Source organism: Parasteatoda tepidariorum, chromosome 2 (assembly GCF_043381705.1).
Source record: "Parasteatoda tepidariorum isolate YZ-2023 chromosome 2, CAS_Ptep_4.0, whole genome shotgun sequence".
In the NCBI taxonomy this organism is placed as follows: Eukaryota; Metazoa; Arthropoda; class Arachnida; order Araneae; family Theridiidae; genus Parasteatoda; species Parasteatoda tepidariorum.
In genome coordinates this window covers 27948529-27965554 of record NC_092205.1, presented here as the reverse complement: position 1 = coordinate 27965554, position 17026 = coordinate 27948529, and the positions used below count along the sequence as shown (strand labels likewise).

Below are 17026 nucleotides of genomic sequence, written 5' to 3'. Positions count from 1 at the left end.
AAAAAAAAAAAAAAAAAGTGTTGCGCATTGTATTGGTAGAGTAAAAGTTGCTTATTGATTTGGTGATTATGATGTTGAATTCTTAAGCAAAAAAGATGGATATAGTTCTTATAATCATGAATTTTTCACTTTTTCAAAGAAATTCAAGATATAGTTACCAAACTTACATTGCCAGTGACAAATAGGACTACCAGGACTGCATCTCAATGCACAGTTAACATTAAATTTTTTTTTGGCAAAATAAGTTCTACGAGTTAAATACTATATTAAAAAATGTTTTTAGACAAATTTTTAACGAATGTTCCACATTAGCCCACCTCTCCCCAACATGTTTGAGCAAACTTAAATTGCCATTATACTATTCATCCAGATCTGGTATTTGTAAGATTATAAAAAACAATTATAACGTCTTGCCTAAGGATGGCTACAGCCTTTGCAACATTTTTCATGCAAATTCGAAAGACTGATACCGCTATTTACAACTTTTGACTTCGAAACTTGGAAACCATTTTGGAGCAGATACCAATGTGTAAATCTTCCCATTTAAAGCATGTTAAAATAATCTTTTGACAATCACAATCTCTTTTTAAAATTAAATCTTTAGAAGCATTGCCATTTGTAAATAAAAAGATCATAACTTTTTTAGTTTTCACTTATTTGATTTTCAGTTTCTTAGATAGTTATTTATTGTTTTACAACTTACCACTAACTTCATTTTTAAATAAAGCTGATTGCTTAGAAGTTTAATAAGGAAACTATGTACAGCACACATAAAATGATCTAATGATTGGATTTTCACGTAATCTTAATGGCTCGAGAGAGTGACCTCAATTATGAAAATTAATAAGTACAGACGATATTTTAAGTATTGAAATCAGGCACAAAAATGTACTTTCTGAAGAAAACATACCAATTTTGATGGATTCAAATTTTTGACCCCAAAAGTATAGGGGATAGATGCAACGTGGGAAATATTGTCCCAATAGTTTGGTTAGAGAGAGTTCTAAAGTATGAACCCCTTGATATTAATTTTACTTCTTGAGTATTTCACTATATCTCAAGAACTTTTAAACTTACTTTTTAACTCCTCTTTTAACCTGCAGTATTCTCCGCATAGCGAAACAGGTTTTTCTATGTTATTAGATAGGGAAATAGTGAATTGGGGAAAAATATTCTTCTATTTTAGCTCATTTGCTAAACCGCCAGTGGGTTAAGCAAATTAAAAATTTTCACACAATTATGAAAATCGATTACCCAAAAATAATTTCAAGCCCAAAAATTTTTTAGTAAATATTTATTATTTCTTAATATTTTATTTCATAATGGTCGAAAACTTGTAAGTTATAGAATTGTAAGTTATAGAATTTTCAGCATAATTTTAAAAAATGTAATTTTACATGGAAAAACAAAAAATTCGAGCAAAATCAGTTGATAAGTTCCTGAGAAATCAAATTTCAACAATCTGATTTTTTTGAAATTCAATTTCTCAGGAATTCGACCGATTTCATTCAAACTCTGTATTTTGTTACCTAAATTACATTCGTTTAAATGATGTAAAAAATTGTATACCTCACAATTCAAATTTTTTTCGATTATTATTGAAAAAAAATAATAAATATTACTAAAAGTAATTTTTTATATGGTTTTATCTCGCTAAACGAATTTTATAATTGTGAGCAAAATGTTTTAACTCGCCTTAAAAGTTTGTGAGATATGAAGAAAGATATGAAAAGTAATATTAATTGGTAATAAAACTTTGGAGTGTCTTCCTGACCATACTATTGGGAGCATAATTCCCATATAGTGGCTACCCCCAATATTTTTAGGGTCAGAAATCCGAATCTTTTGAAAAAATAGTATGTTTATTCTGAGAAAGTAGCTTTTTGAGACTGATTTCATAACTTAAAAGTATCACATTCTCTAATTAATTAGCATATTGGAGGTCACCCCCTCGAGCCATTAATATAAAGTATTAGATCATAAAAATCTGATCATTAAATTTGAAGTTCTTCAGGGTGGTCTGTTTTTTTGTTTTTTTTTTGTGTTTTTTTGTTACACTGTACATCTGAATTCACAAAACGGTTTTATACCTTTCTCATTCTGTGTGAAAAATTCAAAGACAAAAGAATTACAAAGTTTTAACCCAAAACTCTCAATATTTGCAAAACATTTTTTTTTATAAGTAACACAAAAACAATGTTAAAATTTATTGTAATTAACAAAAATAAATTAAATTGATCTATTTTAACTAATTTAGGCTAAAGATAAAATAAATAAATAAAACAACTTTTTCCCATAGCTAAGTTAACTACCATAATAGGTATTTTACGTTAAAATTAATTGCATTACTGCAAAAACTTAGAAATTTTAAGACTATTTAATGCTTATAAATATAGTTAAAAAGTTGTTAAATAACTCAATGCAATAAATGNTAGTTGCAAAATCAATAGCAATCATATACAACATTCATTTAACAAGGCAATTATGTGAAAATATTATATTGCCTGCTTTATGCCATAAATTCAAGAAAACAGTAGGTTTTTGACGGTTTTTACCGGTAAAAACACGGTTTTTACCACTGTCATGTCAAAAACCAGTTTTTGACGGCAAAAACCCAACTTCTGCCCATAGCTAAGTTAACTACCATAATAGGTATTTTACATTAAAATTAATTGCATTACTGCAAAAACTTAGAAATTTTAAGACTATTTAATGCTTATAAATATAGTTAAAAAGTTGTTAAATAACTCAATGCAATAAATGTAAATTACAACCAAGTGGATTAGCCCAAATGGCCTAAGTCTAGTTATAAATCAGGAAAATACTATTTCATCGAAAATATACCTGCATTGTAACAATACAACATTTGAATATACTTGAGCTAAACATTGTAGTTTATCTTCAGGGAAAAAGTCTTTGTAAAATTGGAGAAATTCCTTTTTCACCTCCCAATGGCGATTATTTTCCCATGGTTGGCGATACTCTTCTAACTCCATTTAAGCATCTAAAAAATGAGACTTTATTAAAAAAATATATATAAATTAATTTAAAATTATAAACTAACTAAAGCTAAAGAACAAAATATGTACTGATTCCACTTGAAAAAACACAAATTGTGAAATTTGTTGCTTTATTAGTAAAGGTCCATTGATTGGCAAACTGAGAAAAAATTGATTGACTGGCATAACTTGTTGAATTTCAAGGCTTGTTTACTTTAGAACTTTAGCTTATACATCTTTCAATAATCACATAATCTTTTAATAATCACGCTTGATATAATTTATTGATTATTTTTTAAATTTATTATTATTTGTATGAGAGAGCAGAATAAAACCTATATAAACATATGTGTGATATATATAAATCACTTACTTTTTCAATGCAACTATTTCAAAGTGGGCACTGTCCAGATAAAACCAAATTCCCTGGGATATCCAGAGTAAAATTTAAAAAAAAAAAAAAAAAAATTACCGAATTTTCATGATTTAAATTAGCACAATTTTAAAAATTTTCATATATTTATACGGAAAAAAAAATTTACATGCATCATATTTAGCAGAAAAAATTTCCTTGGTAAAAATTTGCCACTTTTTCAAATTTTAAAAATTTAATATCTATTATTTTTAAAACTACAAAAACAAAGAAATAAAAATTATCATTAACTATCATAGGCTGAAGATAAATATGAATTGATTTTCAAGAGAACATTTCAGAATTTCAAGAATCCTTAATTAAAGAAAAAAATTCTTGTTTAATAGAAAATCAAAATAATTAATTAAAATTCAAGAAAACTGAATTATTTATTAAAATAGCAATGATGAATATGAATTAAATGATAATAAACTTAATTAATTTAAATAAGTTTACCAACAAATTGTAATATGTAAGAATAGATTGAAACATACTAGCAAATTCTTAAAAACTGGAAGTACTTTAAAAAAATATGAAAAAATTCATTTAAGTATTGAATAAACATCAATTACTATAGGTATAATATAGAAATTTTTTTTCAAAAACATGGACAATCATATAATTCATAAGAGTACTTAGAAGGCAAAGAATATTTTGAGAACTGTAGTCGTAAGTTTTGCTGAAGTTGAAAGAAGCTTAAGCCATATGAATATAATTTGTATGCACAAAAGAAACATATTGATTGTAGAAAATAATGATTATTTCCTTAATGGGATTACCTTTAAAAAACTGAAACCCAAAGCCAGTGGTTATAAAATGACTATGAGATAACAATAGTGCTGACGATACTTGAATAAAAACAATGCAGAATAAACCAGGAATGACTTTTGGAAATATTTAAAAAATTAAGAAAAATAAATTATTGTTTATACATCCTATTTTATGTTCCTATTATGTTCTATAATTGTTACTTTTTTCTTTTAAGAAATACCGAAAATATTTTAAGAGTGCAGTTCTTAAATGATTCGTATTTCATCACTGGTTACATACATCAGTTTAGAACTTCAAATATGAAAAAATTCAGTTGAAGTTCTAAACTTCAAATGAATACTCAGGGAAAGTGGGGAGATAAGGAGGTTACATGAACTCAATCCTTATTTAGACACGAGATCCTTAGGTTTTTGGAGGGTGATATTTCCGTATCGTGATCTGCCGCCTCAACTATAATCGCAAAGGTGTCAAATAGATTTTAAACTTACTAATTTTTTAACAAAAAACATGTCACTTCTAGCACAAAGGTGGCTACAAGTTATACTTTTTGAGTTGGTCCCTTTCTGCGATGGTTTTTTTAGTTTCTCGCGGGCCATTGCTTGGAAGTTTCCAAGACTTGGCGATTATTCTGCCACAGATCACGATATGGAAATATCCCCTTTTAGAGAATCACCCAGGTATAAAACTGTCCATTTCTTTATACTTTAAAAATTTCTAGAAGAAACTGCCAATTTATCAGAGAATTCCAGTGATATTTTGAAATTCCCTGAGAATTGCAGGTTTTTCAAATTCTAGAGAGAGTGGCCACCATGCCATTTTTTTAGGAGGTGGTGGCAGGGAACGGAGAACCGGGGAGACAGAGGGTACTTTAGCCTCCTTACATTTTATAAATGAAAGAAACAGCCCCTTTCAAGATAACAATTTTTAACTCAATATTTATGTAATTAAATTTACAATTAAAAAAATAGTTAATTTTTTGTGTCTGAATTCTGAGTAACATTCACATTAACATTCTCTTGGTTAAAACTGTTACCAAATCTTACTCATCCCCCCACAGAAGAAATTTATGCTGACCGATGATAAAAGTCTTGGTTTCTAATGTCACAGCGAACAGAATTAAAGAAAGAAAGCAGTTAAACAGAATTTAATAAAATACTGGTATGAGAGGTTAATAATTTACAGTTAAATAATTTCTTTAATTAATTTTATTTTAATTTTGAATCATGAAGATTAAATTCCAAGTTTGACTTCTTGATTGCCATTTTGTGAGGTTCAGATAACTGGGACCTGGTAAATACTATATATATAAATATATATACAGGGTGGGAAGGGAGAGACTCCCCCCCCCACACACACTTCCAGGGTGGTGGTAAAAGACTGCAGTAAAAGCTTACAATAAGGTACCCCTCATAATTTTGCAATTTTCTATGCTCTTGCAGAAATCATGGAAAATGAGTTAAACATCAGGGGATTCTCTCAACAACAAAAATTAAATAACTATTAAAATAACAGAAAAATGGAAGATTTCAATTACAGTAAACGCTCCAAAATTATAGTGCCTAATCCAAGGGGCACTCAAGTTCAATTAAAAGATCCAAAAATTTTTATTGTATCAACATATATAGTTCTTATCTTGTCTGAAATATAATTATGTTTTATAAGTTTACTTGATCTGATATGATTCTTCTTAGAAGTCATCAAACTTTACCCAAAAATTAAATTTCTACTTAGAATAGTTGATTCACAAAATGTGTATTTTTATTTTTTGAGTTGCTCGTTACGAAAAGTTCAAAACTTTTTTTACTTCAACCAAAAATTTCCATTTGAAAATTCAACTGTAAATTTATGAAATTTAAATAAATGTCAATTGGAAGGTCTAATTAAATGAATTCATTAATACGTAAGTAAAACATATATTTTCACGGGTAACAGATTTTAAACACTCCATATTTCTAGCGCTTTTCAAAACCATGCTCATAACCAGCGAGGAGTGATTGAAATGATACTTGATTGATTGTTTGGCTGATTGTTGTACATTTTGTATTCAAGCAGCAAAAACGAAGCTTATAAATGATTTTTTTAGAACTAAAAACTGAAGTGAAATGACTACATCTCTCATTTATTTATTTATATTTCGCGCGAAAAAATAAATCAGTACTGTGCTCTGGTCAGTACTAAAGAGTAAAGACGCAGTTCTTTAATCTTTTTGGTTCCTTTGAATTAATAATAGTTAGTGTCCAAACGATTCTCTGTAGGTAAGGTTAGGGTGCAAAATCGGATGCCCCTTGGATTCTATTTACAAGTATGTACTTCTACTCCATATTCTTCTTTCCTATTATTTCTATCTCGATTTTTTTCACTTTTAAGTCATTTTCTCTATTTCTTGTAAAAGCATAAACAATCACCAGATTGGGGGGAAATATCAAAAATCCCCTAGATTTTAAATTCTTAATTATTAAATTTTAATTATGTTGTTTGATTTCTATTTGGCTTTAATTTTTATTTTATAATTTAAGAATGGTAATTAATATATTTCGAATGTATTTATATTAATCCATATGTATTGTCTCTTTATATTAATCTTTACTCCTGCTAGCTATTTTCCTCAAATGTTGAATTTTTCTTTTAGCCCACACACATACGTTTTATTGTGAAACGTATTTCTAGATTTAGGGATAAAAGAAATTTCCGAACTTTCCAAAAGGGGAGATTTCCGCATCGTGATCTGTGACAGAATAATTTGTGGCCTGCGAGAAACTAAAAAAAAAAACGCAGAAAGGGACACACTCCAAGGATTAAACTCATAGCCATCCCAAGCAAAGGTCTACATGTCTTCTTTAAAAAAAAACTTACAAGCTTAAAATCTATTTGGCACTTTAGCAATTGCAGATATCGCGACAGATAACGAAACTGAAATATCCCCTAGGGATACAACAAATCGATAATCCCTTAACGACATCTGTGTGTGTGTTAAATATGTTTTTAAGATGCTTGCTCTATAATGTGTATTTATTTTGTGAGTTTGAGATAGTTCTGTATTGTAGTATGTCTCTGCAGCTACAATCGCCAAGGCACCAAATGGATATTTTTTAACTTGCATATTTTTTTTAAAAAGTAATATGTAATAATTTCCAGGGATGATTTTTTTTTCTAGTTTTTCCCAGGCTGCTGCTTAGAGGTTGCCAAGACTTGGTGATTTTTGTGCTAAAGATCATGATATGGAAGTTTTCCCTTCCCAGGAATGCCTACAAATTATGCATTTTCAAGTTGCTCCCATTCTCCGTTTTCTTAGTTTCTTACAGGTCCCTGCCTGGAAGTTGCTAAAACTTGGCAATTATTCTGCCGTAGATCTTGTTACAGAAATCTTTCCTTATAGCTCTTTTTTTTTTAAAAAACTAAAACCCTTCTGTTAAGTAAAAGTACTTTTCAGTATGCAGTATATACATTTAGGAAATTTTTTTTATTTTTTGGTACCTTTTAGAAATTTCATTCAGAATATTTAGGGGATACACAGAGAATTCCATAGCTAACTTATGACTACGCATGTGATACTCGTTACTAAATACTTGTAAACTGAAGTGAAAAACAATGTAAATAAAGCACAAATGAAGTACAGAAATGGGAGCACTATTAGTTTCAATTCTCTAACCAAGAACTGGAATCATATCTAATATTTCTTCAGAAATAATGTTTGTTTGTTTTTTAAAGATATTTACTGGTTATGAATATCGTGAAAGTAGAAGAAAGTCAAGCATTCAAAAATGTCAAATTTTTTTTAATGCCTTGTCCAGCGCTTTCCGGAGTGATTACATGAAAACTCCCAAAAGATGATAAATAACTGCCAGTAAACAAGGTACATTTATGAGGTATTCATTACAAACTGAATGACTAAAGTTAATACATTAAATTCAAAATTCGTGTGTTGTAATAACATTGTATTAAAATGATTAACATTTTAGATAGCAGCTATGTGAGAATAGATGAAAAAGCATAACTACAGAAAATAGTTTGGATTTACGATAGAATCATTGTTAACCAAGCTCATCAAAAAGTGGAACCTCAAATATAAAATTTGTTTAGCATATTAAAAATAAAAACATAAAAATAACTAAAAAACAGTATATAACCAGCAAAATAAGATTAGCAAACAATGTAGATTTACGATGAGTCGACGTGAATAGAGTGTGTTAAAAATGGATGTCTCAGATGCTAATTAATAACTTCAAAATTTGAAAATTTTCTGAAAATGACGTGTATTTAAGACAGAATCATTGTGAATGGAGTGTTATAAACTGTTGGTTGTTGTTGTTCATTTACGTCGCACTAGAGCTGCACAATGGGCTATTGGAGAGGGTCTGGGAAACATCCCTGAGGATGATCTGAAGACATGCCATCACAATTTTGATCCTCTGCGGAGGGGATGGTAGCCCGACGACCTGCACGCGAAGTCGAGCACTTTACGGTAGCACAGTTTAACGAGGGCCAATGCCGCACACCCTCGGTCCCTACGCAGGCTGATCCAAGTGGTCACCCACCCGCACACTGACCGCAGCCAGTGATGCTCGACTTCGGTGATCTACTGGGAACCTTGTCTTAACAATCAGTCCACTGCGGGACTATAAAGTGTTGGATTAAATTAAAAATTCTTGTGTCATAATAACATGTATTTCGAAAATATGAAAATCAATAAACTGCTGTCAAGAAACTATTAGCAACCAGCAAAACTTAACAATGGTATCATCATAAAACAAGCATTTAAAAGATTAATTACTCAAATTTCCATATTGTCAAAACATCATAGTAAAAATAACAGTATTTANAAAAAAAAAAAAGAACAGCCAGAGAGGACTGAAAAAATAATTTAAAAAAAACATTGTTTCACTATGAAATCATCATGAATAAGGCGCATCGAAAAGTGGTAATTCAAATTCGAGTTTCTTGTGTCATGTTAAGTTAAGATCAAAGTTTTAGAAAGTTTGGGTAAATAGATATAAAAAAAAAAACGATTATAACAGCAAAAAAACGATGTGTATTTAGGATAGCATCAAGCTCATCAAAAAGTAATTCATCAAAATTATGAATTGTAATAACATCATATTAAGAATAATGAAATTAAGAGAAAATATGATAGGTGCTGCAAAAGCCTAGAGTATGGAATCGTCCCGAACTAAGGGCTAACTTGTATTTGAAATCTGTTAGTCGTAAGCATATTACATCTATCGAGAGCTATATGAATTTTCAAGGAGGAAATAGACCTTTTTAATTAATTAATTATTTTTTAGTAGGGCACGTAATTACAATTGAAGGGCATATTCAAAGAGCTAACAAACAGTGTTTTTTTGCCAAAAAACATGAATTTTTTAACCTTTTTTATGAGTTCTATATACTTGCAGCTTATGTGCAATAAATAAAACTTATTAATTTCTTTGTTTTTTTCTTTTATCCTTTTTGTCTTTATTGTGCTATATATATTTTAAAAAGAATTTATACTGAGTTAAAGTGACATACTGTTATTTAAAAAAAAAAGCTGAAGAAGACACAATAATTTGAAAGTATCAGCTAATATTCGAAATCGAGTTTTGGTTTTACTTTAATTTTCACTGCTAAATTGTCCTTTGCAGAATGTCAAATTGCATAGAAAAGTAACTATACTTGAAAACATGAAATATATTTAACATATTATTCAATATTTCTATTTGAATAATGTATTATAATGCTTCAGAAAAAGCTTGTCACCAACATTTCATCCAATAAAACAGCAGTACATCTGCCTAATGGTTCATTGAAAAGTTTCTGCTGTTTTTTATATTTTACTGATTACATGAATGTAAAATGCATTCAATAACATTTGAATAAATTAACACCCTGTTTTTTTTCTGTTTAAAACTGTAAATAAAATGATGTTTCTTTTACAGAAAAAAATATGACTCGAGAATCAATCCTCTATTCAGACAAGTATACTGATGATAAATATGAATACAGGTACAATAAGTTTGATATCACTAGAAATGTTTTAATGTTAATTTTTTTTTATTCATTTCAAATATAATAGTTAATTCTTTGATCCCATCATACACGATTTATTTAATATTATGTNTTACATGAATGTAAAATGCATTCAATACAATTGAATAAATTTTTTTCTGTTTATAACTGTAAATAAAATGATGTTTCTTTTACAGAAAGAAATATGACTCGAGAATCAATCCTCTATTCAGACAAGTATACTGATGATAAATATGAATACAGGTACAAAAAGTTTGATATCACTAGAAATGTTTTAATGTTAATTTTTTTTTATTCATTTCAAATATAATAGTTAATTCTTTGATCCCATCATACACGATTTATTTAATATTATGTTTTAATCAAATTTAATTGTACTATAAACTAGGCATGTTATTTACTTTGTCATTTGAATGAAATAGTTTAAACACTGTCTGTGGGTCTACTTTCCAGTGGCAACACAACACGGTTATGAGCTGTTTATTTACTCAAAATATAACAAAATGAAAACTTTTTAAATATCCTATAAAGCTACAAATTAAAGATTTCAGAGTATTATCTGTGTCCGAGTCATTAATGTTGGCAGTGTTGTCATATGATCCCTCTCTGCAATGGATTCTATTTCATTGTCATATGCCGAGACCAATGAAAAATTGCCTTCGCCCCCATCGAAAGGATTCAAAATTCCATATTTTACAACAACTTTTCAATCCACTTTTTGTGCCGTGCGCCTTAAGGTATAATAATCGACAGCGATCGACGTATACTGCAGATACTCCAGAAATTTGCTATCTCCTAATCAAAAATAGGCATCGACTTATATTTCAAGATCTATGTTAATATAATTTATTTTGACAGAGCTGAAGTAAGATTATAGTCATTATATAGTAAGATAAGTGTCATTTTTTAAATTGGAGTTGCCATTTTTAAAAGCATCTTGGAATTTTTTATTTCTAAAGAAATCTAGTTTTATCTTGTATGATCATGGTTATTGGTGTTGAAAAAGGGACTTAGACCACTGTTTTTATCAATTGAATGTTATGAATTGAAGTAGCATTCTTTACACTAGGGGTGCTCAACCTGCAACCCGTCGACTGTTGATGTGTGGCCTGCGGAAGCTTCTGAACGCAATAAAAAAGTTCATTTTAATTTTGTTTAAACATTATAAGTTTTCTTTAATTAAAATATTTAATTCAGATTTATATCACTGTATGAAATGCATTATCTTTTGTACTTTCATTCTGTAAACATCTTTTTGGTATATATTGGTAAATTAGTTATTGTAAAAAATGGAAAAAGCTTTTTTTTAATAAAAAGTATGTTTTTTTAGCTTTAAATAAATTCAAAGTATTTAATTTTCTGCAAATATGTTATTAAATTTACTGATAAAAATACTTAGTGCTTAGAACACTAATGTTTACATAAAAATCATCATGTTTCCCACTAACATGACTAAATATGCAAGCGGCCCTCCGTTATTCTACCTTTTGTACAGGTGGCCCTCCTCTCAAAAAGTTTGGGCCCCCCTACTTCACACATTAGATTATTTGTTTTTGAAAAAAAAATTTCCAATAATAGATTATTACATTGTAAAAGAATATACAATGAATGTAATATTTGCAATCATATTTAAAATATTTTTAATATTCCAGGCATGTTATTTTGCCTGCAGAACTAGCAGAATCAGTTCCCAGAAACCATTTGATGACAGAAACTGAGTGGCGTAATCTTGGTGTTTTGCAATCTCCTCAATGGGTACATTTTATGATGCATAATCCAGGTAATTATTTATTCTAGCCTCCTTTATTTCTCCTTAGTATGAGTTTAGATTCTGATTTTCGTTAGTTATTCAATGAATTCACTTGAATAGTAAACATTTAACTGATTGTGAACAAATAATAAACGTTACAAACAAAGTAGTTCAATTCAAATCACCGTTTCCTAGAAAATAATTACTTATATGAATGTATAATTAGCAACCATTATCCAGTAATTATAAGGGGTTGGGAATTTACTTCATAGAAAAGATCTTTGCTGTGCTGTCTAGCCATATAAGTTAAATTTTCTGATCAAATTTTTTTGTGCTGAATTGAATAAGATAAAACTCGAGTTGGTAGGATAAATAGTTTAAGATAATTTACAAATAGTGCATTTTATTCAATAACCCCATTTCAACTTCAGAAATATCCATCTTTTTTATTCCCTCAAAAGTCCCATTTGATTAAACGAGAAAAAATGCATTTGAAATAATAATTCATTTGTTCACGTAGCACTAAGATGTGTAAATAAGTGCTAGTACAAAATTGCACTTTTTGTAAAACTCTTATAACTTCTTAACTATTGGTAATATGAAGCATATAAATAAGTACATGTCAAAAAAGTACTTTTTATGCACCAAAATTCTCTCAACTTGTGAACTATCTATTAAATTGTGTGTAGACTCATTCAATTTAGAGCAAAAAGTATATAACAAAGTACAAATTGTAGTACAAATTTGTACGTAAAACCCTTATATCTTATAAACTATTTGTTCACCCCTCTAGTGATTGTTCTTATTTAATACAGCATAAAAATATGCCTAGCCTACCTGTCTAGAAGTAATTCAATTCTGCCTTGTAAATCAAAACAGGAAGTTTTCCCTCAAAACAGGAAGTTTTTAGATGTCCTTTGTAATAACATAAAGCTTTTTATAAAAAAAATTCTTTGGTAATAACCTTCCATAGAATTTTACTGGACTACATCTCATGAGCAGATAGGTATCTGATGCTACAACTATCATGCATATAATCTCTTTTGTTTTGATGTTAGTGGTATCAGAAATAGGTTGATGCCTTTCAACATAGTATAGATGAGCAACTCTCATACTTATTTTATTACGATTTCTTGTCAACATTAATTTTATCTATTACAGTACAGAACCCATTATCCGGAAATCAGAAAACCAAAAAACCGGAACGAAATTCAATAAATTTTCTGGCCATTTTTTTTAAAAAAAATATTTTTTTCCTCATAAGATTTCAGGATTTTTCGTTCTTTTTTGAAAGATGTTTACCTTACCATCATTTTGGAAATAATCATTAGTGTATAACTTCATCGTTTTTTCTTCTCTTGAAGATTATTTCCAAATATATATATTTTTTTTTAGTTGGGTTAAACAATAAAAAAAAAAACGGCTTTTTGTAGTGATTCAGAAAACCGGAAAAATCAGTTATCCAGAATAGTGATGGTCCCGATCGTTCCGGATAATCGGTTCCCTACTGTATTACTCAAAGTCTGTGATAATTTTAGTGATATCAGAGGTAGGTTAATGTAAAATGGATGAGCGATATTTCTATTTCGCTGTTTCAATTTACTGCATAAAAGGTTCTTTTTATAAAATTAGTGTATGAAATAATGAAAAACAAAACTTATGATATTTAAAGTTTTTTTTTCATGCATAGAAACTTTGCTCTAAATTTTAACTAATGAGTCAATTTTGTTGTGGTTATTTGCATCTTTATTCCACTGCTGTAATAATAATTTGACTAGTAAATTGGCACATTTTGATATGTCAAATCAGAGATCATTCCAATTTCCATTAATAGTCTGGAGAGAACTAGAGAGCATTTCAAACTATTTACATTCATTAAAATATTTCCTAAAAGAATGACCCAGGTTTTTTTTTTTCTTTTTTCTAAAAAGAAATTACCTTAGTTAATTGTCTGACTAAAACTGTTTAGAAATATCTTTGGAAATTTTTGTTTAAATTTTGGTTACAATTGTATTAATTTTTTTTATAAGTTTGTTAATTCTTATTTTAATAGAACCTCATGTGTTGCTGTTCAGAAGACTTCTAAATAAAGTTAGACCTTCAGAGTCTTAAATAAAGTTGGAGCTTCAGAACCTACACAGTGAATTTTGAATGTTCTCACAAGTTTAACACATTACAACTCTAATGCATGTTCACAATCCAATCTGTGTTTCAATTGTAATATAAAAAGCATTTGTTCAGTATTGTCCTATTTATCTATTAAGTAAATGTTTCTTTATTTAATAAAATATTCTTTCATAAATTTTTCGCTAATTTCATTTTTAAATATTATTGTAAAATACAAGTACATTACACAAATACGAAGAAAAAAAATCACCTTTATTACTTCTCAAAAGCTCTGATGGTCTATATTTAATAAGCAAAGGATGATTATGAAAACTCTTTTTAATTGAAAAAAAATATCACTAACTTGAGTGCTTGGAAATCCTTATAATCGAAAGTATATTAAACGTTTTGCTAACATAAACTATAACACATAAAAATATTAAGAATAAAGGCATAACTTTTAGGTTTATAAACTTTTTTTCAATTAAGAAAACGTTAATTAAGAGATAAGTAGACGGAGGATTTTTGACTTTTTTAAGTGACCAACTTTAACTAAGCGACTTTTTAATGAATTTTGAGAAAAGTAGCTATAAATTTTTTATTTTGCTAATTTAAGATCGACTGAGAGACTAACACCTTTTTTCGTTTGCGATTTTGGGACTCTTATCAACATATGTTTTTGTTCACAAACTAATCACTTCCTACGCATTAAAATCCACACTCAGAAAAGATCCCCTGGCCAGCGCAGCATCCCTTGGAATTTAAAATACAGGACAGTAAAAAGACTATTTGTAATCTTGATAAGAGTGGAGTGCAGGGCAAACGACATTTTATTGAATTTGAGTTTTTGACATTCTTAAGAAGACATAATAGACAAAGTTTTACAGGTATATTAGTTTAGACTCAATTCTTTTAACAAAGGGAAATGTGGTACTACTTGCTTCCACTAGGAATTAGTAACTTTTCTATTTATGACAGGAAAATTTTACAGGAGAAAGAATTAACAATTCCTAAAACTGTCATGAGCTGGTTGCAAGATCTATATCACAGATTGATTAGATGTTGGTCATAAATTGAAAATTTTTTTAACTGTTTTAAAGATATAAGGCTTCATTGCAAAAAGGAGTCAACAGATCTAAAACGCTTTCTAAATTAAATATGACAATAATTGTTGGTTATTAAAAAAAACGTATAATGAAATTGTAAGTATCAGGATATGATGAAACTAATTTTTTGCATAAAATTTTTCAAATAATCATTAAAATAGTTGATTTTTAAAGGCTGATATCACTATTATATTATTTATAAAAACAGCTCATAATATTTTGCTACCTCATTGAAAATGTGCTCAGAACACACATACGAACTAAACGTCATGATAAAACTGGCGAAAAAATTCTAGTCAGTTCCAATTATACTTTCTTGTTACGTTAAACTAAGTAAATTCTAGGCTACATTAGTGTGCAGCTTTCTAAAAACTAACACCAATATGTCCAAAGATTGTTTTTTCTTTCAATAATTCATGTATGTAGCAAAAATGCCAACTGCTCTGCTTTCTATAAAATATTTTATAATGAGGAAAACTTTTAGTCAGTTTTGCTAACATTTAATTCACATCAATCTGCAATAGGTTATACCACCATTTTGAAGATGCGAGGAATTGGTGCCACTAGGTGCTATAGAGCAAAATAAAAGAATTTTGCTGCAGATCAGCGGCCATTTTTGTAAAAAATTTTAGACAGCTTAAAAAAGTTGATATTGATAAAGTAAGACATCACTTAAAGCATTTCTCAACATATAGTAAACATTAAAACGTTCATTTCTAAAATGAAGAAAAATTTTAATCGTAAATTAAAATAATTTTCTGAACATCCGGAAATATTCATATTTATGAATAAATGACAATCAGGTGGCAACAGACAAACAGTTTAATTGCTGATCTGTAGTCACCCAAGGGTGACCATTAATTTTGTCCTATCTTAGGCGATGATCTTGGGGAAACAGAAAAGAATTCCATATCCTTCAGTGAAGCTGCTTTAAAAGCAGTTCTGTGGCTTCTCTCTCAATAAGAAAATACCAATTGGGCTTTTGATATCAAATTTGGAAAAAGTAGTTTCTTTTATTAACAAATGTTGAATACAAAATTAAAAACCAAAGTCTATAAAAGTTTTTTAAGACTAACCTTAAAAGGTAAATATATGTATTTTTTAAGTTTTATCTCTTCATTATGTTTTTTTGCAAGAATATTACTGTATGTATACTATAATCATGCGTGTATACAGAGATGTTAGAAATGTACCTTTATTAATTAATTTAAAATATTTCTCTACAAAAATTATTTCAATTATTTGAAATCCTTACTTTAAAATTTTTTTAAATTATCCTAAATATTTGTCTTAATGAGGTTCAACCATGCAAAACTGTCCCAAGCACATTGTTTTGAAGAGAGAATTTAATTTATATGCATGTTTGGGTAAGAATATTTGGTTTAGTATCATACATTTAATTAATTCTAACATACATTTTCATGTAATTAATTCAATATTAATTATATTTAAAGAAGGTAGTAGTTATAGCTGCCTTTAGTTAACCTGTATTTATTTAATGGTCTATTTTGCATAGATACCTTGAATCACACACAGGCAAACACATTTTTTTCTCCAAGTTCACAAATAAAAAATTACATGTACTTTGTAAGCATGTAAATAGAATTGTGTTTTAAGAGATTATTAAGAAAGCATTATTTCTTCAACCTAATATTTAACTACTTTTTCAAATACTTAAATAAAAACTTGTCTAAGGCAAATTTAATCATAGAAATTATATTAAATATTTAACACATTATAATATGGAAACTAATTATCACAAATGCAATTAAAATTTCTTTCTAAAAACATCCAACATGCTCATAGTTTTGGCTGAATGGCAAAATTCCTTTTGCCCTATTGTTTCTATTCATATGTCTATTATAAATTCAAGTTT

General features: G+C 28.5%; 2 protein-coding genes across 4 annotated transcripts in view; one reads left to right on the top strand and one right to left on the bottom strand.

Annotated features, from left to right (window-relative positions):
* LOC107436261 (uncharacterized) overlaps positions 1-2878 on the bottom strand; it is a 60675-nt gene extending 57797 nt beyond the window's left edge. Inside the window, exon 1 of the mRNA XM_071177379.1 lies at positions 2845-2878. The gene's annotated coding sequence lies outside the window, so the exon portion shown is untranslated. The remainder of the gene's footprint in view (positions 1-2844) is intronic.
* LOC107436263 (cyclin-dependent kinases regulatory subunit) overlaps positions 1-14240 on the top strand; it is a 52553-nt gene extending 38313 nt beyond the window's left edge. The window contains exons 1-4 of one of the 3 annotated variants that reach the window (XM_016047900.3): positions 6282-6484; positions 10365-10431; positions 11841-11968; positions 13992-14240. In XM_016047900.3, coding sequence (XP_015903386.1) covers positions 10373-10431; positions 11841-11968; positions 13992-14050 — 246 coding nt within the window. In that variant the 5' untranslated portion in view covers positions 6282-6484; positions 10365-10372 and the 3' untranslated portion in view covers positions 14051-14240. Of the gene's footprint in view, positions 1-6281; positions 6485-7995; positions 8036-10097; positions 10165-10364; positions 10432-11840; positions 11969-13991 lie in introns of those variants that run through there. The other 2 variants (XM_071177381.1, XM_043043895.2) reach the window with 2 other exon arrangements.
* Positions 14241-17026: the final 2786 nt, after the last annotated feature.